Consider the following 27,179-nt stretch of genomic DNA (forward strand, 5'->3'; position numbering starts at 1 on the left):
GGTAATACCCGCCATTGGTACCTTTTATCAGGTTCCATATGATTAATAGAAGGCAAGGTGAATGCAAATCTAGGTTTATCTTTCTTATTTAATGGAATTGAAAAGAAACAATCCTTAATATCTACTACTATAATTCTCCAATCCTTAGGTAGAGCTGAGAGTAGGGGGAGCCCTCTTTGTACAGGACCCATAACTTGCATTTGTGCATTAATGGCTCTTAGGTCATGTAACAATCTCCATTTACCTGACTTTTTCTTTACAACAAAAATGGGGGTATTCCAGGGTGATTGAGTGGGCTCCACATGTCCCAGATCTAATTGTTCTTGTACTAATTCTTTAGCTGCTTTTAACTTCTCAGAGGGTAAAGGCCATTGAGGCACCTACACCGTGTCCTCCGTATGCTACGGGATGGGCAAAGGCTCTTCAGTGGCCCCTAGAAAAAACCCAGCCCTTTCTTGTCTGCCTTTACAGTGGCTTTAACTGGTGAAATTCTACCTTGCAAATTTTTCCCAAGACCTAGTCCAGGTATATATCCCATTCCTTTCATCATTTCCTTGCTTTTCTGAGAGTAATCATTAGTCAATATAAAGTTCATAGCTGATAACACGTCTCTCCCCAATAAGTTTACAGGTAAAGGGAGTACATAAGGTTGAAAAAGCCCTGTCCTTCCTTCTTTATCTTTCCATTGTAAGGATTTTGCACTTATAGTTGGGGTAGCCTCATATCCTAATCCTTGTAAGCTATGTGATGATTGATTAACAGGCCAAGAAGCAGGCCACCATTTACTAGATATAATGCTTTTATCTGCTCCTGTATCCATTATACCTTGAAAGGGTTTTCCTTCTATTTGTAAAGATATGTACTTTATTTTCAAAAATACTCTTTCTACCCTTTGTACACTGCTTTTGCATATTACCTGTTTTCTTATGTTGTTTAGAATAACTCCAACCTTGGGTTTCCAATTTTAAGCTAACTTTCTGTTACAAGCAAAAGGCTGCCTGCCCCTTTAAAAGCTCCATTTGCAATCAGCCTTCAGCAGGGCTTTTTCAGCTGTACTTGACTCCCAGCCACTGTGCAGCTAACTTGTCAATTTTTGCTGTGCAGACTGAGACTGCTTTTTTATTTTTCAACATGAAACACAGGACAACAATCATTCAATCATCCAAGCAAAAACAAACACGAGTTGACAGACATATAGACAATTTGGTGCACCAAAAAACAGAAAATAGAACACAGATATCCTATTCGAAGCTAAAAATATTTCCATAGGAGCCAGAGAGGAAACAGGACGTCTCCCGTTTTCTGTCTGTCCCTAGGAGGGCTCTGAAATAGCTTATTTTCATTTTTTCTTCTTCTTCTAGGAATTCTGCACAGTGGCTGCTTCTAATAGTTACTCCTCTTTCCCTGAGAGCTATCTTTAAGCCTTTGATGAAGGCTGCCTCTTTAGTCAAAGTCCTCGAGAGGAGGGTAAATTGACTTAATTTTTTGTTCTTCATTTTTTATATTATCCTTTATATCTTTATATTATCCTTTGTATCTTTATATTTTATATTATCCTTTGTATCTTTATATTTTAGCTTCCTTTCTTTTTCTCTTTTTATATTTCTTAAGTTACTTATTTTTCTGCGCGCGTCTTCTTTTTTCTTTCTCTCTGTTTCTGATATGCCTTCCTGGTACTCCTACAAAGTCGCTGCCCTTCCTTAACAGCTGGTCCCACACAAACCCAGCAACAACTACCAGACCCACTGCGTAAGAAAGCATACCTCTCAGAGACTTACCTTAATTTCTTTATACTTACCGGTACCACCGTTCCTCAGCTGAAGAGTTCTGAATCCACGCAGTTGAATCCTTCTCAGCAGTCTGTTTTGCAGGAACCTTTATTAACACCGCTCCCCAGCTGAAGAGTTCTGAATCCACGCCGGATCCTTCTCAGCAGTCTGTTTTACGGGAACCTCTATTAACCGCTCCTTCCCCGCGATGCAGTTCTGAATCCTCCCTGTAGTAGGGGGTCTTCGCTCGTGCCTGAAGATGTTTCTTGTCCCGGGTTTTCGGCACCACTTCTTGCGCGCGCTCGACTGGCCAGGAAGAACGACGCTGCAACAGGATCCTTCTGCACACGTTTATTGGGAGAGCTTGATTGTAGAGGCGAAAAGACTTTTTGCCCAGAGCTGGTGCTGCTTTTATAGGCCTAGGAGAGGCGTGTCTCATACCCTGATTGGTTATGCACTAAGCCTCATTTGCATGTTCCTCATCTGATTGGCTACTCTCTCTCAGTACCTCACTGAGCCTCATTATCATACCTCATTTGCATGTCTCACATCCGATTGGTTATACTCTCAGTACCTTACAGAACCTCATTATCATGCCTGGGCCAGGCAGTGTTTTTGCAAAAAACTTTACTGCATATGTACACATTGGTTGTTTGTCCAATCTTATGCATGGTGGCCAGCAGTAGTCAGTGCCACTCAGCAACGGCACATGTGGCTTCCCACAGCACAGGAAAGGGGAACTAGACAACACAGAGAGAACAACGTGATATTTGGAGATTCCCAAGAACGTCATTGTGGCTAGGACACAGGATCTCTGTATGGGCTGGAGATGAAGCCAGAAAATTGGGCAGAGGTGTGTGTGGGTGTGGGTGTGGGTGTGTCCTAGGAAAACTGAGGAGCAATTCATGATGTACAAATGAAAGTACAGACAAGCCGGGCTGTGGTGGCGCCCCCTTTAATCCCAGCACTTGGGAGGCAGAGGCAGGCGGATTTCGGAGTTCGAAGCCAGCCTGGTCTACAGAGTGAGTTCCAGGACAGCCAGGGCTACACAGAGAAACCCAGTCTTGAAAAACCAAAAAACAAACAAACAAAGTACAGACAAAGATCACTTGATTACAGTGTGAAGGGTGAGTTGAAAGAGAAACATCCAACTAAGATGATATGGTTATAGCTTATAAATAAATCCTAAGGCTCTGAGCTAAAGCAGCCATGGCAGGGAGAGAAGAGCAGCAGATCCAGAAACTTAGTAAACGCCCTCTAGCATTGAGACCCTGTTGAGTGTGTGAAGTGCTGGGTGTAACTGTGCATAGGACAAGTCTCACAAAGAGCAGAGACTGTATAGAGAAGGATAGGATTTAGGGGACTCAGGGAATGCAAAAGGAAGGGTACATTGCAGTTTGAAACACACTAAATTGTACAGCTTGTCTAAATGTTAATGCATTTTATATGTTTATTTTTCTGCCTTATTTCTGAAAGTCAGAATATGCCCAGTACATCATGAGTATGTCTACTATCCAAAAGGCTGGGTGTGGCAGCTGAAATAGTAGAAGTGTATAAGGTGGCTCAGGACATGTGCAGGGAAAAGAAAGAAAGAAAGAGCAGTGAGCCCTGTTTAAGAAGAGTGAAGAGGTGGGCTAGACAACAGGAAGGTGACTGTTGGTCACACTGTGAGAACTTTGAAAGAAGTAGAGGAGGCAGAAGCCAGATTGCTTTGGGCCAAGAGAGGTGTGAGCCTTGATCAGAGGGACAGCCTCTTGCTTTGAGGGGATGGAGGGAGCATGGGTGCGCAAGCATTCAGTTCAGCCTCCTTCTGATGTTCTTCTCTTTGCCAGTCCCTTCCACACTGCGATTCTTGCTGCAGTGCTTCTTAGCTAGACACAGACATTCCTGTGGCATCGTTCCACTTCCAAAGCTCCTTCCCTCAGAGTTGCATGGCCTGATAGCAGACACACAAACAAAACCAAATACACCCTCTACCGGTTTTCCTTCATGTACCACCAGGCTTGAGTTTCCCTCTGGAGACTCTCAGAGTGGAGACTGAGTCCCCCTCCTCTCCTCTTCACATCTGTTCCACTGTCACCTGTGTGTTCTGTCTCCTGAACACACCTGGATCCCAGATCTCTCTTCCTAAACCACTTATTCATTCCAGCCCTGATTTCTTCTCACCAAGCTTAGCCAGTGCCTCCTGAAGTGTCTTCCTCAAAGGCTGCGTCCACACTGCAGCTCAAGTGGCCATTCCCGACGTGCCTGCAACGCCTCTCCCCTCCCCTCTGATGCATTCGGGGTGAAGCACTCACTCCTCCACTAGCCGTCAGGCCCTCCTCACATGGTGGATGTTTCCACTGCTCTCTCCTTCCTTCATGCAATTGGCCCCACCCTCTGCTGCCCTGAACTTCGCCCTCTTACCACAGCCCCCAAGGTGGCCTCTGTGCTTCTGGGACCCCTGCCTGGAAAGCACTGTTCTTCACTTTGGGGCAATGTAGTCTCATTGGTACTTTGAGACTTTTCTCACTTTTCCTTGTCTCTATGCCTCGGCTAACTGGCATCTCTCCAACTTAACCCAGCTGAACTGGAATCTTCTTCTTGCCTGTCTCTGCCATCAAATTTCGGGAAAGGGAATGTTTCAACTCTGTGTTCCTTCCTAATCGAATGCAAAGAAATCATAACACACTGTAAGTTCCAAACACACTTTATTAAGAGAAGTCGAAGGTTATCAGAGATCAGGTGGCCTCTCCCTTGAAACACACAGGAGGTAAGAACACAAGAGGGAAGCAATCTGTGATCCAGACGTGGGTTACAGGTACAGATTGCCTGCTGTGCAAAAAGCCAACCACAGAGCACCAAGTACAGCTCTGGGAGGAGAATGGTAAGGGACTGTTAGGATTAGAAAGGGTGCCATGGCTTCCCACAGTGCCAGAGACACTCAGTCATTCTCTCTCTCTCTCTCTCTCTCTTCACCCCCTTCTCTCCCTCTCCCTCTCCCTCTCTCTCTCTCTCTCTCTCTCTCTCTCTCTCTCTCTCTCTCTCTCTCACACACACACACACACACACACACACAGAGTTTTTATTTGAAAAAAATTAGTACCAAACTTAATCACAAGAGCCAATGAGCTATGTTCCCGGATTCCAAGGTCAGACTGAATTCTAGAAGTCACCTGCTTCCTTCTTCCCGAAGCCCCCAGATGAGTCAGTGGATGATCCACAGCATATGAATTTCAGAAACACAGGAGTCCACTTCGTCACATACTCAGTCTCCTGCTGTCATTTTTTAGTCTTGCAGTGATATCATAATTTATATTATGCAGAAGAAACACTTAGGGGTGTAAAAGTGTGTTTTATGACTAGTAGTGATGCAACAGAAATGTTGTATCCCTTTAGTTTTTCAAGTGTCTCGGGAAAGTCTGTCCTAGAAAATGACTTCTTGGCATTTCAGGCGGCAGCAGTTACTTGCTTCCATTCATTCATAGGCTCTGCTTGTCCGTAGCGGTTTCTACTTAAAGTGTTAGTTTGTGAAAAATTAAAAAGTTAATTAGGAGTGTGGCTGTCTATGGTGTCTTCGGTAACTTTCAGATTCCTTTTGTGCTTTTAAAGCAAAATAATGGGATTCCACTTAATGGACAATAAGGTATTCTGCATAATTAGAGCATCTTACATTTTTCCCCAAGGAATCACCTTCACAAGGAGTAGGCAGGTACAAAAGTTCCTGGCAAATATTAGTGTCTTAAAGAGAGAAGAGTAGGATTGGTGAGATGGCTCAGTGGGCAGCGACCCTGCTGCCAAGCCTAATGGCCTGAGTTAGATCCCTGGCACCTGGAACCTCCCTAAAGGTAGATGGAGAGAGCCAACTCCCAAAAGCTGTCCTCTGAGTTCCACATGCGAGTCCCACAAGTAGCAGAATGCACCCCACAGATACCCGCAAAGAAGAAGGTTTAAGCATTGAGGGAACAATCATGGATAGCAATTTGCTAAGTGTATTCAGAGAATAAAAGATATATGTTCTTAATCCATCAGCAGGGCTTTTTTTTAAGATTTATTTATTTATTTTATGTATATGAGTACATTGTAGCTGAACAGGTTGCAAACCTTCATGTGGTTGTTGGAAATTGAATTTTTAGAACCTCTGCTCTCTCCAGTCAATCCCACTCACTCCAGTCAAGTCCACTCACTCAGTCCCTGCTCGCTCTGACCCAAAGATATATTATTATACATAAGTACACTGTAGGTGACTTCAGACGTACCAGAAGAGGGCATCAGATCTCATCACGGGTGGTTGTGAGCCACATGTGGTTGCTGGGATTTAAACTCAGGACCTTTGGAAAAGTAGTCACTGTTCTTACCGCTGAGCCATCTTGCCAGCCCCAGTTTATTTATATACACCCTGGGATGTATATAATGTGTATATAATTATATACACACTGGGATGAGAAGTCTCAGTGGATACAAGCACTAGCCGTGTGAGTGCGAGGGCCTGAGTTCACATCCCCAGAACTCAGGTAAAAGCCACACTCCCAGCTGAGAACATCTGTAACTGTAGCACACCTGTGCACAGATGGGCGAGAGACAGGAGAGTCCTCGGAAGCTCACGCATACCTGACACATCCACACAAATGAGCACGCATACACATACAACTTAGAGTGTGCGTGTGTGCTTGTGTGTGTGCGTGCGTGCGTGTGTGTGTGTGTGTGTGTGTGTGTGTGTGTGTGTGCACGTGTGTGTGTGTGCATGTGTGTGCGTGTGTGCTGAGTGTATGTATGAGAAGTGTATGCTCGCTTGTGTGCACTCAAAGGTCAGAGGAAAGCATCAAGTGTCCTACCACTGCACCTTATTCTTGTTGAGGCGAGGTCTCTCCCTGGGCTTGAAGTTTGCATGTTTCAGCCAGGCTGGCAGTCAGCATACTGTAGGGATCCCTCTTTCTTCTCCCTTCCCTCCCCCACGCCCCATATGGGCACACCTGGGATCATTCCTGGCTTCTTACGTGAGTGTTGGGATCTGAACTCGGGTCTGTGTATACACACATGCTTTTGGCAGTGGAGCCATATCTCTAGTCCCAAAACGTTTTACATATAGTTTTATTAGATAACTGACATCAAAAAGACACTTGAGGGTGTTATGCCCTGATTCCGAGGGGACCCCGGAGAGCTCAAGAACGGTAGAGTCCGCTGCAGTGCTGCGTACGTCTTTACTATGAGTCAGACTCAGATCGAAAGCCTTCTCACAGTATAGGACGGGAGTGCGACCACAAGCTGGGGTGTCTTAGCACTTATATGTATAGCACAGTTAGAAATTCTTTGAATGCTTAGGGTGAAGGGGAGGGAAGGCTTGCTGTAGGAGAGAGCCTAGAGAGGAAGGGGGACTTCTGCGGGAGAGTGCAGAAGCAAGCCGCCTGTGTGCCTCAAGAGTTTAGCTCACTTGACTAGGTCCTGGACTTGCTCCTCCGGGCTGTGTGAAGAAAAAGAAAGAAAAGAAATGATACTTGATTGGCTACTGCTTCCCAGCCTTGAAGCCTTACAGGATATCTGACTGTAAAGATAAGATGATCTAATGCAGCCTAGATTTGCATACTAACACGTGCATGTGTGTGATATATTTTCCTTGAATTCATACAAGTATTGTATGGCATCTTACCTCTGGTCATGCGTAAGTCATACCACATAATTCTTTCTCCTGGGGAAAGGGTTTTCCTTAGTAAGCTAGTCAGACGTCGGTGATTTTAGGAGGAGGACACTGAGGAGGTCCTGCAGGCTTCTCCAGAATAAACGCTGATTTTGTTCCTAGGAAGCGGCTGCAAAGGTGCTTAGACAAGCGCTTCTGAAAGCTGAGCCAACGACCATCATTCAAATAGGAAGGTAAGTGCGCTCAGCCTCGAGTCTCCTCTTAATCGGTCTACTTCCAGCTAATGAGTCTAATGACGACATGAGAAGAGTTACAGGCATTGCACACACTACAGGCCAACCTCATGGGAAGGGAGACTGCTGTGTGTGAAAGTGTGAAAGCGTGAATGAAGTGATAGCTGTTGAGTTCAGGACAATGGCTGCCTATGCAAAGGGAAGGGAGGGTCATGCAACTGAAGAAGAGTATATGGGCATCACTATAGGAAACGTCCTTGTTGAGCTGTGAGGCTAAAAGAGTGTTCTGTTATTCTGTTATTCTCAATGGCTTTTGGTATACCTAAAAAATTTCATTCATCAAAAAAAAAAAAAAGAAACAAACAAACTTCTACTTTAAGATGTACAGAAGTGGGTGCTCACAGTCAGCTATTGGATGGAACACAGGGCCCCTAATGAAGGAGCTAGAGAAAGTACCCAAGGAGCTGAAGGGGTCTGTAACCTTATAGATGGAACAGCAATATGAACTAACCAGTACCCCCCAGAGGTATGTCTATAATTGCATATGTAGCAGAGGATGGCCTAGTTGGCCATCAATGGGAAGAGAGGCCCTTGGACTTGCGAAAATCATATGCCCCAGTACAGGGGAACGCCAGGGCCAGGAAGCAGGAGTGGGTAGGTTGGGGAGCACGGTGGGTGGAGGGTATAGGGGGCTTTGGGATAGAATTTGAAATGTAAATGAAGAAAATATCTAATAAAAATGCCTTAAAAGATGTATTTACTAATACCAATAAAAGGAGTCATTGCTATTAAATTTTACTTGGGATATTTCATATATTCTAAACCAGTCTTAAAAAAACAGGTGGGCAAATTAAGAGCATTTGTTACTTTAGATTGCTCACCTGTTGTTGTTATTGTTATTGTTTGAGACAGGGTAGCCCAGGCTAACCTTGAACTCATGGCAATCCTCTTGCCTCAGCCTTCCAAGTGCTGGGATTACTAGTGAGGGTCACCATGCTAAGCTGGTCAGTAGGTCTGTCTGTCCTTTTTTTCTTTCCTTCCTTCCCTCTTCCTCTTCCTCTTCCTCTTCTTCTTTTTAATAAAAAGGAGTTTCTTTTAGCGTGTCAAAAAAACAACAAAAAAAACATAGTTACAAAGAACAAATCCAGGCCAGGCGGCCCATGTGGTCCCAACTACTCAGGAGTTGCAGGTCACCTTGGAAACTTAGCAAAATCTATGTTAAACAAAATAAAAAGCCTATAGCTTTTGAAGTATTATAAGGGATTTCTCCCAACAGTGGCTGTCACCTATCCCTAATAAGCAGCCTGCCCTGTCAGTCACCCCCTTCCTTCCTGAGATCAGCCATCTGGGTCTGCAGAAGCATTTCCTAGTGGCCTTAGGACCTGAAAGGTCCTCAGTGACAGGCCAGCCCTGCCTGCTTCCAGCCTCATTCCGTTTACGTTCTTCAAACCTGCACATTCTCCTTCCATCCCTTTCCATACAGGTTATTGCTGTTAAAGAGTTTAGAGTTCCTCACTGTCTAGGTCTGCTGACTGCTCAAACACAGATCCCCGTGCTCCAAGCTGCCAGGTCCAGAGGCTCAGTCCTCAGCAAGACTGGTGGTGCTTGGTGGTGTTTAATACCTTGTTACATTTGCATCTGAGATGTCAGTAGCCATCTAGACGCAGTTCCTAGTGCCTGCAGCGTTCAGGGTCTTCCACTTCCTCTCTTCTGTATCCAATCAATCAGTGAGTCTTTGCCTCTCCCTTCCTAACATAACCAGCCACCATCATTTTTGTGTGGGCCACTAGACACAAAGTCATCTTTCTCTTTTTGTTTAATTTCTAATGGTTGTTTCTTTTTGCTGAATAGCATCTGTACTTACACAGAACAACATGTGCTTCCAAACGAAACCCAGAGCAAGTTTCCTTCCAGGTCTAATCTCCATTTCTGATTTTCTCCACTCTGCTCTCTCCCCCTATAGCTAGACCAGCACTGTGAACAAGGTGTGGGTTTATAATTTCCTTTTCTTTTTCTTTCTTTCCTAAAAGGACTGCTTCTTTAGGAATTTCTTATGTAACGAATATAGGTATTCATACTTCTCTCATTGTAGCATGTGCGCGTGGGAGACTTTAACAAGCTTTTGTCAGCTAACGTATGTTCTAGATACCAAGTATTTGCTTTTTTAAATGTTAAAAATAGCCTCCAGGTGTTATTAATAATATTCTAAGCATAAATTTAAAATATTCCTTCATTTCACATCAGGTGTCAAGAGTCTTAAAAACCACACTCTGAAGTAGATGGTGGAAGTGGCCATTCTTTTTTAGTAAATTCTTTCAAGATCATTAAACATAAACCAGATATGGTCGCTTATGCCTGGAACCCCAGCACTGGGAAGAGGAGGGCAGGTGCGTCGAGAGCAAGGGGCATCCTGGGTGGCACATTTTATTCATGTAATCTGTTTCTTGAATTTCTCATTCTCAGGTTTATCCAATTTAATATTTGGTCAAGTCTGTTGCCTGTTAACCATTTAGAGACGCTGGGTCTTAGTCAGGGTTCCTATTCCTGCACAAACATCATGACCAAGAAGCAAGTTGAGGAGGAAAGGATTTATTCAGCTTACACTTCCACACTGCTGTTCATCCCCAAAGGAAGTCAGGACAGGAACTCACACGGGGCAGGAAGCAAGAGCTGATGCAGAGGCCATGGAGGGATGCTGCTTACTGGCTTGCTTCCCCTGGCTTGCTCAGCTTGCTTTCTTACAGAACCCAGGACCACCAGCCCAGGGATGGCACCTCCCACAGTGGGCCCTCCAACTTTGATCACTAATTGAGAAAATGCCTTACAGCTAGATCTCATAGAGGCATTTCCTCCTTTCTCTGTGATAACTCCACCTTGTGTCAAGTTGACACACAAAACCCGCCAGTTCACGCTGTATTCATAAAGATCGCAATCTAGGCACCAAGCAGTGAACAATGGAGGCGCTCCCCAAGAGCCTGGCAGCAGCCTAGAAGCTGACATTGTCAGGACAATGCATACTTCCGCAAACAGTTAACAGTTTCATTCTCCTTTCCCTGCTTGTCCTGTCCTCTAGACTACACGGCATTGGTAGTTCATAGCTTGAGAGTCTAAATTATCGTATCGGAAAGCCAAGAAGTACTGTAGCCACCTAACAATGTATGGAAGTAGAAGTCAGTGACAGAGTATTTTCTCCTTGGTCAGATGAGATTCACACTTGTTATTTCACTTTCATTAAAGACATATCAAGTCTGTATAATACATCTAATCAGATCATCACATTTCCCCTTTAGTGTGATTTCTTCACATTGATGCAACTTTAACTATATATAAATTGTGTACACTTTCAACTTAACGTAGTCTAGTTTTTGAAATATATAAAAGTTCTCCTGTAATCTCAGTACCTGGGAGACCGAGGCAAGAGGACTGCTCTGAGCTCAAGGCCACCTGAGCCACAAAGCAAGACTTTGACCTGAAAAACCAGAGAGTCTCCTGTCTTTCCGAGTGAAATGGTACATGCCTGTAACCCAAGCACTCTGGAAGCAGCACTGTCAAAAGTCTGAGGTTAACCTAGGCTACCCAGCAAGTAGAAAGCCAGCCTACATCGTGAAGTCTCGTCTCACAAAAACGTTACATATACATTATGTATATAGTTTTTGTACCATAGTGACTGCTTCTAAATGAAAAGGAAGTAATCCAGTGTGTGGATAAGTAATTTCTTCAATATTATAAATAGATGTGTTCTTTTCAAAGCTATGTCTACCATACTCTCTTTATTGACGGAATCACTTATTTGTGTGCTACAGACAATGGCTTGGATATTATGGCACCATCTGCATTTCTTAAAAAAGTAAGTAATGTTTACACTGTTGTGTTGACATTTTAAGTTACTGACGTTTCGAGGTCTCTGTCCTATGGCTCATTAGTAATGGTGTCTGTCACTTGCTTATCTGCCTCTAACTCTAAAGTGGGCGCTACAGAGACCTCCCACTGAGACCTGTTAAAACGTCTTGTTATACTTGCCTTCTTTTTAAACTTAAGAAATTAAACTACATTAGGACATAGACTTCACAAATAACTATATGCATGGGGAGGTCAGTGACTGAATATTTTAGAACAATATTTTAGAGACACTTCTGTTACAGTGTGCTATACTATATAAATCAATTAGAAGAGGTGAATGAAAATAAATATTATTTTTATTCTCTGGGAGTTACAAACATTCAGTCATATTCACTTCCCACCCCCTCCAGCCAAGCCTAGATCCCCCAGCACAATCCACACAGGAAACATTGTTTTTAAATAAAGATATAGTATCTTTAGGGACAATTGTGACACAGTTGCCAGCAAGTATAAGTTATGGTGGAGTGAAACATTTTATGTTTTTACAAGGCTAACTGCAGTAGACAGCACTTTGCTCCAGATCTGCTCTCAGCCAATAGGAGACCTCAGAAAAGGCAGGCTAAAGACATACTAGAGCTAAGCCACTCTTCTGGCAAGTTCTACAGTAGCTCCTTATTTTTATTTTATGTCTGTAAGTCTTTTGCCTGCATGTATACAAGTGCACCACATGGTACAGTCTCCATGGAGGTCAGAAGAGGGCACCAGGTCCCCTAGAACTGTGACTACAGATGGTTGAGGGCCACAGGGTGGGTGCTGGGAACTGAGCCTGGGTCCTCTGCAAGAGCAGCAAGTGCTCTTGGCTGCTGGGCATCTCCCCAGTCCCTGTTTCTTGTTTTTAAAAGTACATGTTCCCAATCTTCAACTCTATATATTTGTAAATACTTAAGTAAGATAAATAGTTTAATAAAAATATGGACTCCATTAGGTCTGCTACAGTTACTAATAGTTATTGTCCATCACATTGTGCATATATTATATCTGCTCAGAGCACGTGGAACATTGCCACAGCTCCCACTGCAACTGTATATAAAGTCAGATGGTGTGGCCTGAAGATTGTCACTCTCTGCATTGACAGTTGAGAGTTCAGCTAGGAGAGAAAAGCATTTAGTGATTTCACTGAGTATTCGCCACATTTTTCCTCCTTGCCCAACTTCACCACCCTCTGAAAAGAAGGCAACACAAAACCGCTACCCAGGTCATTTGCACCAGTATTTCTGAGAGATGCAATGCTAAGTACAATTGTTGGGATTCTGTTTTGAGGTGTTGGAATATCTTATAACTTTTATTTGATGGGAAGGCAGGTTAGCATTATTTTGTAATTTTTGAGTAGATTTTGAAGACAAGGACAGGAGAGAAAAATGATAGCAAAACCTAGAAAATGTCACAGGTCTCAGATTTCCTTGTCCACACAGGGAAGTACCTGTTCTCAGTTTGTGTGATTGGATGTAACAGTGGAAGAAGGAAGTACCTACTATGTGACTCTCTGGTTTCTGCTAGCCTGTGCCACACACAGTGTTGATAAGTACCATGTCTTATAGCAGAAAGGATAACCTGCCACCAGAATGCCAGCAGTGCCTCAAGTTTCTGCCATGCTTTGCTTCAATAGAACATTTACTCTGTTGTTCTGCACTTGGAGTTAGCCATACAAGTTACATATTTCCATTCATTTCCCCAGGTTAGTGATATTTTTACAAGAATTCCTTTGATGTCACAAGAACATTTTTTTCCTTCAAATGCACTTGCTACAGATTTTCAACAAATACTAGCACAGCACATGGTATGTACCTCAACTTGTATCATAAGCTCATCAACACAACTGTAGAGTCGGTCTTAAGAGTGGGAGGGAAGGGTGAGACCTGTGTGTGAGGAGCTAAGGCTCACAGTGGGGGTGTCCCAGAGCATCAGAGAACAGGCGTGGTGTGCCGCCGCCGCATCATTCACGTTCTTATATGCAGCCATTTCAGAGGGAAGGAATAAATACAAATATACGAATTGCTTATTTTAGTTTAAAAGTAAAAAGATAAACCAAAAACATTTAACTGGCTGCCTGTATGGGACTGGGGAAGCAAAGAAGGGCTGAGCTGAGGCTAGAGAGATGGCTCAGTGGTTAAAAGCACTAACTGTTCTTCCAGAGGTCCTCAGTTCAATTCCCTGCAACCATATGGTAGCTTATAACCATCTGTAATGGGATCCAATACCCTCTTCTGGTATGTCTGAAGACAGCTACAGTGTACTCATATACATAAAATAAATAAATTTAAAAAAAAAAGAAGGGCTGAGCTGTCAGAGAGAGACACTAGTTATCTGTATAAAACCTGGGTTGAAAATTTGACTTTTAAACCATGTAATTGTTTTGTATAATTAGAAAATACTGTTAAATTAGAATTTAGAACTAGTCCTTATTAGATGAAATAAGATGTCACTAAAGGGCAAACACTCTGTAATTCTGTTTATATGAAGTACCAAGAATAATTAACTTGCTCTAGATGGAAAGTGGAGTATAGCTCCAAAAGATGCAGAGAGGGGAGTGGGCGGCTGGAGTTGATCTGGAGGCTAATGTCCACTACATAACTTCTGTGGATTGCCCTGGTTGTTTGTATTTTGATGTTAATTCTGGTTAAGTTTTGGAAGCTGTGTTTTGTGCTTCTATATTTTCAGGTAATTTCTAACAGAGTTGAAGACTGGTTGTAGTCTCATAGCCAACTCAAGCTGTTTAGTATCGAGAGAGATGATATAGATTTGAAAGGATGGTTTTCAGATGGTATACAAGCTAAAACCAAGAAATAATTCAAATATAAAATTGTAAGCCTTTTAAGTTAAGATAGATGGTAGGGTGTTTTATCTAATTTGACAAAATTGATGGACTGGGTGTTAAGTGTATCTTTATAAATTACATAATTGTAATAGTTGTGCTCACTAAATATCTGAGAGAAAAGAGCCTTTTAATTAAACAAAAAGGGAGAAATCTTGTGGATTGTCCTGGTGCTGTTTGTATTTTGATGCTAATTCTGCTTCCTCAAGAGGACCTGCCCTAACAAGGAGTGGATCAAGGATGTACTCGGGTGATTTCAGTGAACCTCCTCCCTATTTTAACTGGTCAAATAAAGACTAGAGCCTGTGATTGGGCAGTGGAAGGGAAAGGTGGGACTGGAGGGTTTAGAGAGGGAGAGAAAGGAAGGAGGACAGACAGAGGAGGAGAAATGAAGATGGAGGAAGAGAAGGTGGAAGATGGAGCAGAACCACATGGCCTGGAAAAGCCACAGGTAGCAAGGGATCTCACAGCTGGGGAATAGAGCAGATCTGCCCAATCTAGGTGTGAGCTTATAAATATTATAACTGAGTTGTTTGTTCTGTGCATGGGCTTATTGAGGCTGGGGATTTACTTCAACACATAACAATGAAATGCACTAGTGCCACCAAATTACACACTTGACATTGTTACAGTGGTAAAGTTTTATGTCAAAATATGTGTCAAATAGTCTGAAGCAGTCATTTGAGTGTCCATTTCTAGTGGTATTACAGCCTAATGAAGGAGACCTGAAAGTACATTTTAAGACATTTATTTCCAAGAGTCACCCTGTTTACTAATAATACTGGTATTGCTATTCTGAAACTGGTTTATATAGATATGTTAATTTGATTAAGAGTCAAGAATCTTAGCTATAAATATTCTTAGTTATAAAGAGAAAAATCAAAGAAACCAAGGGAAATCATCCAAGTCTCCAAAGACAAAGAAGTTTCAGTCTGTGCCTATCCACTTAATAAAACAAAGTGAGACACAGTGACCAACTCAACAGGAGTGAGCACATAAGTGAGAGATTATAGTCTCTAACTGTCACCCACCGAATGCAGTCAGGATGATCTTAGTGTAGGACAGAGGACACATAAACCAGAGCATGTTATCATGCCTGCAACAGCGAAGCAGTCAAAACCAGCCAAAGTCAGGAGCCAGCTGCCACTAGTCAATAATAGAATAATTCACGCACTGGAGACAACATAAGTATGTTCAGTTCCAGGATTCCTAGATGGTACCAAAGTGGGCACCTCTCACCAGCCAGCTTTGGAAGACAGGAGCACTGTCTCTCATTGGCCTAAAAGCTTAAAGGCAGGACAGGGGCAAGCACTCACTTTGACTTTCTATATGGCCTCTACCTCAAAGGAAGCAAACGGAAGCAATTTGAATGGGTCAAATTGTATTTTTCCTTTTTCTTGTTTTTTTTTTTGGTGGGTAGGAGTTAGTTTGTTTGCATTGTTTGAGACAGGGTCTTGCTCTGTAACCTAGGCTGTCCTCAGACTTGTGGCAGGCGGTGCTCTTGCCTTGTCACACACACTAAGATCACACACATGAGCCAACATGCGCAGCTAAATTAGCTATGCTACGTTTTTCTTCCTGGATCTATTCCAGCTAGTTAATGATGGAGTGCTGATACTGTCTTACCATCCTTAACAAAATAATAAACCTATATAATTATTATTAGCACTAAATGTCTGGAGCCCCGCCCCAGCCTGAGCAGTTACAGAGTTGTGGCCTCTATCAGAGGATCGATCGGTCAGTTTTGTTTCTTTCTTTAAGGGTGTGGCTCCTGTTGGGTGGAGCGATCCAGGTAAATGGTCACACAGCCATGGTCAGCCAGACTGGACTAGTGGGTTAGAAAATAGAGAACATGAAGCTTGCTGAGTGAGGACATAGAAGTTATATATGAGAGGAATAGAGAGTAAACACAGTCAAAATATTGTGGATGGAATTCTCAAAGAATTAATAAAAACATTCTGTTTAAGAAATGATCAGAAACAAGGAAAAAGCTGATTAGGAACTTAATCATTTAAAAGATGCGTCTGAAATACCCAACCCCACCGGTTTTTGCATTGTTTTTTGTTTTTTGTTTTTGCTTTTTAACAGTTATTTCATTTCTTTTTATTTATGATATGAGTCTGTACCTATGAACGCACATGAATGCAATGCCCATGGAGACCAGAAGAGGGCACTGGATCCCATGATCTGGAATGTGAGGCAGTTGGGAGCTGCCCAGTGTAGATGCTGGGATCAAAGCAGAGGTCTACAGCAGCAGCAAGCACTAACCCAACAACTGGGCCATCTCTCCAGACCCCCCATTTCTTTTACTTGGAACAGATCACAAATGTCTTTGTCACCATTGCTCAGGGGGAAATGCTGATCTCCGTATCATTCCAGTTTAGTGTGTGCTGCCAAAGCAGATGTCTCGGTGGTCCTTCCTAAGTTTAAAGAAGAGACCATCAGCTGGCGTGGTGGCGCACGCCTTTGATCCCAGCACTTGGGAGGCAGAGGCAGACGGATTTCTGAGTTTGAGACCAACCTGGTCTACAGAGTGAGTTCCAGGACAGCCAGGGCTACACAGAGAAACCCTGTCTTTAAAAAAGAAGAAGAAGAAGAAGAGACCATCAGCCTGGAATGATTGGTGCGGGCCTTTAATCCCAGCACTCTGGAGGCAGAGGCCAGCCTGGGGAGCGAGGAGGGAGGGAATATCACCATTCTGATAGGACAGAAGCGCACAGCACACATCTGAACACTCTCGGAAACACCAAGCCTGACCCTGAAGCAGTTCCACATCCATTTCTAATTCCCTGGAAACAGAGCGGTTGACATGCTCAGTTAAATACATTTAAGTGTGGGTAACAAAGGTAAGATAGGATAGCCATGACAGGTAGCACAGCATAGAAAAGAACCCATAGACTAAATGAAGCTGAAGAGATGCGTCCATCCAATCCAACATGCACCTGTGGACGCTGGCATCACAGGAGAAGAACCATGGCTCGCTTTTGAGACGTTTGTCTGAAACGGAGATATTAGGTAAATGACAATGGTGCCGTGGTTCTGTTTTCTGGGAAACGAGACTATGTCTTATAGAGAGTAAAACTGTAAAGCCTGCCCTCTCAGGCTGAAGCACAGCAGCAGCTCCGGGAGGTGCAGCAGAGGTGAGACGAGTTTGGTCACATGTGTGCACTGCTGAAACTACAAAATATATATTTAAAAAAGAAAAAAAAAACTTTTATTTCAGCTTTTGAATGGCCAGACCCTTATTTTTATGCTCTCAAGTCACCCTTTAAAAGATCTCCTCTGCTCATTTTAATATGTTTGTCAGTTCTTTGAACAGTTCCATACATGAATTCAGTGTCTTTTGATTATATTCCTCCCCCACCCCATCCCATAATTCCTCTCTCATCAGCCTCTGCCACCCTCAACTTCACTCTCAACTCCACCTTCATACAAAAGGTATTATCGTTTTGTCTTGTGGGCATTTGATCTCATCTTTTTAATAAGTTGTTCTCACGTAGCTGCCCTGTCCAGTGCCCCACTCACCTCTGCTTCCCAACACTGGAGCAGGGACGGGGTGGGGGGCATAGCCAGTGCAAGGGGCAGGGAAGAAAACAGGAGACATGCAAACTGGGAGGGAGAGCTAAAATTTTTGCATCTTTGTTTGCAGGTTACATGATTGTGCAAGAAATCAAAAAGAATTAGCCAAAATATCCTTGGACCTAAAAGCATTTATAGCAAGGTTACAAAACACTAAAAAGTCAGCTAGAAACAAGCAAGTGGAGTTAAATTTAAGAACAACATCACTTACATTTGCACCCAAAATTTAAATGCTTTTATAAAATTTAACAAAGTATAAAAAATCCTATACAAAATTTTTAAATGAAAGAAATTTAGCAATTACGCAGAGAGAAACTCTGTATTTAAAAAAAAATGAGGCTGGTGAGATGGCTCAGCAGGTAAGAGCACTGACCGCTCTTCCAGAGTCCTTAGTTCAATTCCCAGCAACTACATGGTGGCTCACAACCATCTGTAGTGAGACCTGATGCCCTCTTCTGGTGTGTCTGAAGACAGCGACAGTGTACTTACATACATACAATAAATAAACAAATCTTTTTAAAAACAAAAGAACAAAACCTAGTAAGTAGACATGTTTATAACCACAGCTCCGGAGGAGCCAACACCCCCTTCTGGCCTCCACAAGTGATGTATCAGCTTGGCTTTGGAAACCTGACTGGAGGATGAAGGAAAGAAGAAAGGACAGACACACAGATGGGCTTACAGAAAAGCTGGGATCAGGTGGGCCATACTCTCTGGATGGAGTGCCACTAACTAAACACAGCCCAGAACCTCAGTGAGGTTACAAGGAGGAGGAGGTGGAGGAAGAGGAAGAGATGGCTAATCTCAGGAGGAGGTGTCTGTAGGGGGCTGTGTTAGGCTGTAAACATAAGGAAGAGGAAGCTGCAGTATTTACACAGTGGTCCACCTCCTGTAAATACTCACACTTGGACCAGAGGAAGGCTTTGCTGGTTCCCTGGGGTCTGATGCTTCCTCTGCACCTTACACATTCTCTCAAGGCCTCCCCTGCTCCCCACACGGGCATGCACACACTTGCACATAATCTGCAGGCACACACATACACATAAATGTTTTAAGGCAGCTGGAGAGGTAGCTCAGAGGTGGCTTATGCAGAGGACTTGGGTTCAGTTCCCACCACCACATAGTGGCTTACAACTGTCAGTAACTCTGGTTCCAAAGGATCCTGCACACTCTTCTCATCTCCATGGACACTAGGCATTTGTATGGTACACATACAGCCAAAATACGCAAAATGTGCATACTCATAAAATAATATAAACAAATATTTAAAATAAAATAATAATAGATGTATCTTCAAAATATAAAAAGAGCTCTTAGCAATAAGAAGCAACTAAATGAAGATGAGCAGAAAATATTCAGCAGTCACCTGAACAAAAAACGTGACGCCATGGAAGCCTTCTACTCTGCAGCCCATACTTCATTAATAAGTTGCAAACTACAAAGGAAACACTACTAGACAATTACTAAAAGAACTTTTAAATATTGACATCACCAAATGCCAGCAAAGATGTGGAGCAATGGAAGCAGGCTGGTGGAATGCAAGTACAGCCATGTGGATACAAAGTTTGGCTGTTCCTTAAAAAAACTAAACATTCAAGGCCTGGAGAGATGGCTCAGTGGTTAGGGGCACTAGCTGCTCTTCCAGAGATCTGAGTTCAATTCCCGGTGTCCACATTGGGTGACTCGGAACACCTGTAACTCCACTCCAGGAGATCCAAAGCCGCCCTTTGGTCTCCAGGCACTCCTGCACACCAACCTCATACAGTCACAGAATACACATGCACGTGAGTGAAGAGACATCTTAGCCTTGAAGCTAGTGAGGTGGCTCAGCAGATAAAAGACAGCCGCCCCCAAGCCTGAGCACCTGAGTTCCATTCCCCGGGCTTTCCACCCCAGAGGAGAGATCGACCCTGGAAGTTCTCTCCTGACTTCCACGCTCGTGCTTTCGCAGCATGCTCTCCCTAAGAAACTAATCAATAAGTATAATTTAAAAAAATAAACAACTCTTCCTGACATTTTACCAAATAACTTGAAAGTATCACTACACCAAAACCTATATGTGGATGTTTCTGACAGTTCTCTTTATGATTGCATACATTGGAAACAAGATGCCCTTCAGCAGACGACTGGAAAAACACTCCATGGAACATCCAAACAGGGTGCTGTTGTTCACATGTGAGCTATCTAGCCACAGGAGAGCCATGTAAGGACTCCCTCGTCACATGGCAGACTAGAGACTGGTTCTGTGTGAGCCAGTGGAGAGGAGAGTCCAAATGGGGAAAGATGGGCTTCAGCCCAAAGAAAGTTATAAAGAACAAAAATCCAAAAAGGAAGTCGGAGATACCAGAAAGGAACAGAAAATACAGGACACAGAGAAGGTAAGCTGGGTAAGACTGGTGGTCATGAGAGCCCACGGCCTCACCAGCCTTTGTTCCAGCTGTGGGCTGTAGAGGCAGGCAGAACCCTGGCAGGAGTTAGCAGCAGAGCATTCCCACTTGGTCACACTGTGTGCTTCATGAAACAGCGTCTGTGGGACACCTTGTGAGCAAATCGATTGTTTAAAGTGAGCTTCCATGAGGGCCTAGGACAAGCACAAGATGAGGCACCTCAGCTCGACCCTCGACATCCTCTACATGACGGGGAGGCCCATAGAGGCAGCTGTGGGGAAGAGGAGGGCTAAGCACTGACTGACAGAGAGCACAGGTAGCAGGAGGCTAGGTCTCATGACCAGGAGCAGATCTCATCACATAGAAATTACCCTGAAATTTGATATTTCTGGGCCAGAGCATGTGCTGGAACCATCCATCTGCCATTTACTGCTGCAGAGCCCCGCAGTTCCAAAGGGCCAGGGTGTGTGTGATACCTACTGCTGCATCCCACCAACAGCGTGAGAATACTCACAAGGTCTTGAGAGCAGGCAGGTAGGTTCTCTGCTACTGTAGTGTTTTGCTTGCTTTCCACATTCCCAATGCACTTGAGAGGCACCCCTCCCCAGGTAAAGCATGAGCGACCCCAACTGACTTCTTCCATCTATGTATTTTAAGAAGATTCTTCAGTACTAGGTTTGCATACAAGCCCTCAAATGCCCTTTAGTTTTAGCTGCCCCTCCATCCCCATATCACACTCCCTGTACCATTTGATCCTCTCTGGCCAGGTCCCCCTGTCCATCTGTAATTATCTAGACTATTTCCCCTTCCTAGGGAGACTTATCTGTCCTTACTCTATAACTAATCTCTGTGCTTCCATGGACTACACCCTGCTCACTGAAGACGTTACAGCTAACCTTAATATATAAGTGAATACATACATACACACAATTGTCTTTCTGAGTCTGGATTATCTCACAGATGATGGTTTTTTCTAGCTACATCCATTTACCTGCAAATTTCATTATTTCATTTTTAACCACTAAGCAATATTCCATTATATAAGATGTACCCTTTATCCATTTACCCTACTGAGGGACATCTAGATTGTTTCTGGTTCCTGGCTATCATGAATAGATCAGCAGTGAACCTAGTTGAGCAAGTGTTTCTGTTGTAAAATCCAGACTCCTTTGGGTATGTGCCCAGGAACATCACGGCTGGATCTCACGGTAACTCGATTATCTGCGGCTTCCTGAGGAACCTCCACACTGATTTCCATAGTGGCTGAACAACTTTCCCCTCCCACCAGCAGTGAATGAGTGTGTCTCTTACTCCACACCGTCATCAGCATGAAATGTCATGTGTTTTATTGATCTTAGCCATTCTGACTGGCATAAGATCAAATCTCAAAGTAGATTTCATTTTCATTGTCTGATGACTAAGAATGTTGAACATCTTTGTAGATTTTATTTTTATACATTCATTAGTTATTCCCCTCTGTATATTCATCTAATTTTGTTTGTGCATATTCTTTTTGGGGAAAAACATTTATATTTTATTTGGTTTTTATTTGCTTTTGTCCCGTGTGTCCCCTCCTGTCCCTGCCCCACTACACACACACACACACACACACACACACACTTAGTCATATGTTAACTTTGCTAGATTTTACTCTATCATTGTTAATCTCTTATTTCACTTCTTCCAGGTGTCTAATTTTATTTTTGAATGTTTTTATTATTGAGAATTTTACTTATGTTTCCTTTTTCTCTTCTTCCTATCTCATTTTCCTTTCTCTCCATACAGTATTTCCCACATCCCTCCCTCCTCCTCTCACTCACATAGCTTTACTGCTTCTCCGTTTCTCCTTCCCCTCTCTCGTCTCTTTGCTACTTCATGCTTACTCTAGAGAATGTCTAGCTTCAGTTTCCGTTTGTCCACCGGCCGTTCTGTGCTCCCATACTCAGGCACTGTAACTGATTCCAAGCACGTCTCTATGGCTTCTGTGGAATGACTCACTGCTCACAGGAGTGCTGCTGGCTGAGCTTCAGAAGGAGAGGAAATGTTGTCAGCCTGACAAATTCTGGAGTCACCTGGGAGATGGGCCCCTGGACATGCCTGGGGGACGATCTTGATTAGATCACTAATGAGGAAGACCCAGCTTGCTTTCCGGTGAGACCATTCCCTGGGGAGGGGACCCTGGACTGTATGAAATGGAAACAGTGGACTGAGCACTGGCATGCTCTCTACTGATCGATTATTTGACCAGCTGCTACTTCAAGCTCCTACACCTTTAAGTCTCCCCATGACAAACAGCATCTCAATAACACTTTCCTTCCTGAAGTTGCTCTTGATGTAGTATTCTATCGTAGCAACCGAAAAAGAAGCTAAAACTATTCAGAACAATGAATGCAATAAGAACATAGAAGGCAAGGCAAAGATCCTAGAGACCCTGGGTAGATCTTCATGTGCCACGTGCAAAGGCACTGGGGTGAGCGAACTGCCGGATGGAGAGTTCAAGCACATCCGCTTTAAAACAAGTGGTAAATGACCACAGCAAGCAGACGAGCCACGCCCAGGCCTGGAGAGGACAGACAGTCAGCACCACAGAGGGAAGCGCTGTACAGTGACAGGAGAGTAGCATGAAATAAAACTGAGCAAGAAAATTCACATTTTGAGGGAAAAACAGAAATTTTAGAAATGAAAAACTCAGTGAATTAAATAAACACAGTGGCAGAAGCATCCCCTATATACTCAGGATGGAGGAGCAAGGTGATGGACTACATTTGAACACCAGTAAGAAAAATAAATAAACAAATAAATAACTATAACATTCCAGGAGCTCTGAGTACAATCAAGAACTCAGACCAGGGCTGGCAAGATGACTTATCGAGTAAAGGGCTGCCAAGCCTGAGTCGCATTCCCAGTACCTGCATGGTAGAGAGAACGGACTCCTGCCAATATTACCCTGATCTCCACATGTGTGCAGTGCTGTGCATGTGTGGGCATCCATACACAGTAAAAAAAAAGTCTAATAAGGGCTGGCGAGATGGCTCAGTGGTTAAGAGTGCCAACTGCTCTTCCGAAGGTCCCAAGTTCAAATCCCAGCAACCACATGGTGGCTCACAACCATCTGTAACAAAATCTGATGCCCTCTTCTGGAGTATCTGAGGACAGCTACAGTGTACTAACATATAATAAATAAATAAATCTTTTTTTAAAAATCTAATAAAATTGGGTTTTTTTGAGCTGGGTGTGGTGGCGCACACCTTTAATCCCAGCACTTAGGAGGCAGAGGCAGGCGGATTTCTGAGTTCGAGGCCAGCCTGGTCTACAAAGTGAGTTCCAGGACAGCCAGGGCTACACAGAGAAACCCTGTCTCGAAAAACCAAAAAAAAAAAAAAAAAAAAAATCTCTCAGTAATAACCTTCCATGTAAATTGCTTCTGCTTACATTGCCTGAAAGATTTAAAAAACATATCCAACTCTTTGTTATCTCCAGGAAATATACCTCACTGGGAAAGACACTCACAGCTGAGAGGCAATGGGTAGAAAACAATCTGCCAGACAGTTGGAAATGTAAAACAAGCTGGCATAGCTGTTCTGATAAAGCAGACTTCAGCCTAAAATTAAGCAGGAGAAATAGGACCACTGCATTTAATAAGGAGGTCGATTCGTCATCAGATGATACAACAATTATATGTGCATAAATGTTGGGAGTCCCGGTTTTATAAAGCAGATACTAATAGATATAATAATGGCTCTGTTACCACTTTTATCTCTAGATAGGTCCTCCAACCTAAACATTGGCAAAGAAACCGCAGGTTGAGTTGCACCATAGAGCAATAGTGTTAATAGAAATGTACAGAAATTTCCACCCAACAAACAGAGCACACACTGAACACTGAAACCTTCTCTGAAGCACACCATTTTCCAGATCACAGTGTAATCAGCTAGAATCAGTAATGAGAGAGTCTACAGAAACAACAGGAAGGCATGGACACTGACGCTCCTGGATGACCAGTGTGTCATTGAACTCATAAAGGGAATCCCAAAGTCCTTAGAAAAGAAAAAAAAAAAAAAGAAAGCATAATTACCATAATCTTTGGTATAGCTGATAGGTTGGTTTTTGGGTTTTGCTTTTTTGGGTTGTTTTTTGGGTTTGGGGGGTGTACTGGCTAGTTTTGTGTCAACTTGACCCAGGCTGGAGTTATCACAGAGAAAGGAGCTTCAGTTGAGGAAATGCCTCCATGAGATCCAACTGTAAGGCATTTTCTCAATTAGTGATCAAGGGGGAAAGGCCCCTTGTGGGTGGGACCATCTCTGGGCTGGTAGTCTTGGTTCTATAAGAGAGCAGGCTGAGCAAGCCAGGGGAAGCAAGCCAGTAAAGAACATCCCTCCATGGCCTCTGCATCGGCTCCTGCTTCCTGACCTGCTTGAGTTCCAGTCCTGACTTCCTTTGGTGATGAACAGCAGTATGGAAGTGTAAGCCAAATAAGCCCTTTCCTCCTCAACTTGCTTCTTGGTCATGATGTTTGTGCAGGAATAGAAACCCTGACTAAGACAAATTGGTACCAGCAGAGTGGGGTATTCCTGTGATAACCTGACCATGTTTTGGGGAGGACTGTGGAAGGACTTTGAAACTTTGGGCTTGAAGATCCATCCGTTGTTAAGAGCTCTGTCGGATGTTGTGTAGGAGCTTGGAAGATAATGTTAAGAACACTGCAGAAGATGGAGGTCTGGTTTGTGAAATTTCAGAGGGAAAATTAAAGACTCTTTTCAGGGCCATTGCTGTTTTGATTGTGAAGATTCTGTAGTTCTGGTTAGCTGGGGCTGAAGAATCAGCTGTGATTAACAAGATACCAGAACTACCAAAGCAAAAACTTTGCATTACTGGGACTATTGATGCTGGTTAGCTGGAGCTAAGAAATTAGCGGTGATTAAGAAGAGACCAGCATCGTTGAGGTGGCATCTTCTGGGAAGTGTTTTCTGAAAGCACAAAGAGGCTGTGTTCCAGAGATAGCCAAGGTTGTACTCCTGCTGCAGTGGGACTTGGTAATATGTAAGGGTCACCCAGATGGTACTGGTTTTGAAGGCATGAAGGGGTCATGCAAAGCAGCTGAGGCTCAGCACTGTGAGAGGCCATGGAAGGCCATTGGTGAAGGTGCAGCCTCAGTTGCAATTGAAGGCCCAGGACTGAAGGGGTCATGCAGTGTTTTGGAGATGCCAGTACCATGAGATGACCACCAAGAGCAGCAGCAGCAGTGGAGTACAGGCATCTGGAGCCTAGAGGATGACGCATGTGCTACAAAGGGCCTGGCTGGAGAAGTGACCCAAGCCCTTGGAGAAGCCCAGAAGATCGTGAGTTGGATCCCAGACATTGGACGGTTGGAGATTGACTTTTGCTTTTGATTGTGACTGTACCCTGATATTTTCCCTCTTGAAGGAAGAAACTGTTTTAGTGGAGCCCACAGTTAATAGACTTTTAATTGTAAAAAGACTTTGGATTTTAAAAGAGATGGATATTTTAAAGAGATTGAAATTTTAAGAATATGTAAAGACTGTGGGACTTTTAAAGTTATTTAGATCTTGGGGATGAATAAGATTGTAAGGGTTGAGGCTTACTAGTGATGTTTTTGTGTGTCAAGTTGACAAGGGGTCAATTGTACTGGCTAGTTTTGTGTCAACTTGACACAGCTGGAGTTATCACAGAGAAAGGAGCTTCAGTTGAGGAAATGCCTCCATGAGATCCAACTGTAAGGCATTTTCTCAATTAGTGATCAAGGGGGAAAGGCCCCTTGTGGGTGGGACCATCTCTGGGCTGGTAGTCCTGGGTTCTATAAGAAAGCAGGCTGAGCAAGCCAGGGGAGGCAAGCCAGTAAAGAACATCCCTCTATGGCCTCTGCATCAGCTCCTGCTCCCTGACCTGCTTGAGTTCCAGTCCTGACTTCCTTTGGTGATGAACAGCAGCATGGAAGTGTAAGCCAAATAAACCCTTTCCTCCTCAACTTGCTTCTTGGTCATGATGTTTGTGCAGGATTAGAAACCCTGACTAAGACAGGGGGTTTTTGATTTGGTTTGGTTTGGTTTGGTTTTGGTTTTTTTCAAGACAGGGTTTCTCTGTATAGCCCTGGCTATCCTGTCCACTTTGTAGACCAGGCTGGCCCTGAACTCAGAAATCCGCCTGCCTCTGCCCCCCAACTGCTGGGATTAAAGGCGTGTGCCACCATTGCCCAGGGTTTGTTTTTTTTTTAATATTTTAAAATTTTGTTTACTTGTCAGTGTTGGGTGTTGCACACACTAGCTGTGTACTTGACCCAGTGAACCAAACTGTAAGCCCAAATTAAAGCAGTTCTAGGAGGAAAGTTTATTGCTCTGTGTGCTTACATTGAAAAATCAGATCTCAGTGAGGTGGCTCAGCCGATAAAAGCACTGCCAGCAAGTGGTAAACCCACATTCAACCCCCAGAACTTACACAGTAGGAGGAGAAGGCCAAACCCTACAGGTTTTCCTCTGCTTCCTTATGTGTGCCAGGTGCATGTTCTCGCGTATTAAAAGAAAAAGAAAAGAAAAAGAAAGAATGTAGTTTAAAACTTTAAAAATCGTATCTCAAATAAATGACCTATGTGTTTGTAGATCATGACACTAGAAAGGGAACTGCAGAGGGGGAGTAGACCTTCCCGGAGGAGGGTATAGAAAGGGTAATTACATACATGTGATAACAGAAAATCAAGAGGAGGGTATAGAAAGGGTAATTACATACATGTGATAACAGGAAATCAAGGCAGAAAGGGAGGTGTGGGGTGCAGAGGAGGAGGGGAATTAGCTGGAGGCAGAGAGTGGAGATGAGAGAGGCTAATGAGGGATGGGATGAGTAATGAATAGGAAGGGAGGAAGGAAGGAAGGA

At 43.5% G+C, this 27,179-nt stretch overlaps 1 protein-coding gene across 4 annotated transcripts in view; it reads left to right on the top strand.

Moving 5' to 3' along the window:
- Vamp9 (vesicle-associated membrane protein 9) overlaps positions 1–27,179 on the top strand; it is a 45,408-nt gene that overhangs the window by 5,409 nt on the left and 12,820 nt on the right. Inside the window, exons 2-5 of one of the 4 annotated variants that reach the window (XM_011249609.2) lie at positions 7,546–7,616; positions 11,367–11,463; positions 13,192–13,293; positions 22,080–23,311. In XM_011249609.2, the coding sequence (XP_011247911.1) occupies positions 7,546–7,616; positions 11,367–11,463; positions 13,192–13,293; positions 22,080–22,118 (309 nt within the window). In that variant the 3' untranslated portion in view covers positions 22,119–23,311. Of the gene's footprint in view, positions 1–7,545; positions 7,617–11,366; positions 11,464–13,191; positions 13,294–16,447; positions 16,839–22,079; positions 23,312–27,179 lie in introns of those variants that run through there. The other 3 variants (XM_011249608.2, XM_030254960.1, NM_001378420.1) reach the window with 3 other exon arrangements.

Source organism: Mus musculus, chromosome 5 (genome assembly GCF_000001635.26).
Source record: "Mus musculus strain C57BL/6J chromosome 5, GRCm38.p6 C57BL/6J".
In the NCBI taxonomy this organism is placed as follows: Eukaryota; Metazoa; Chordata; class Mammalia; order Rodentia; family Muridae; genus Mus; species Mus musculus.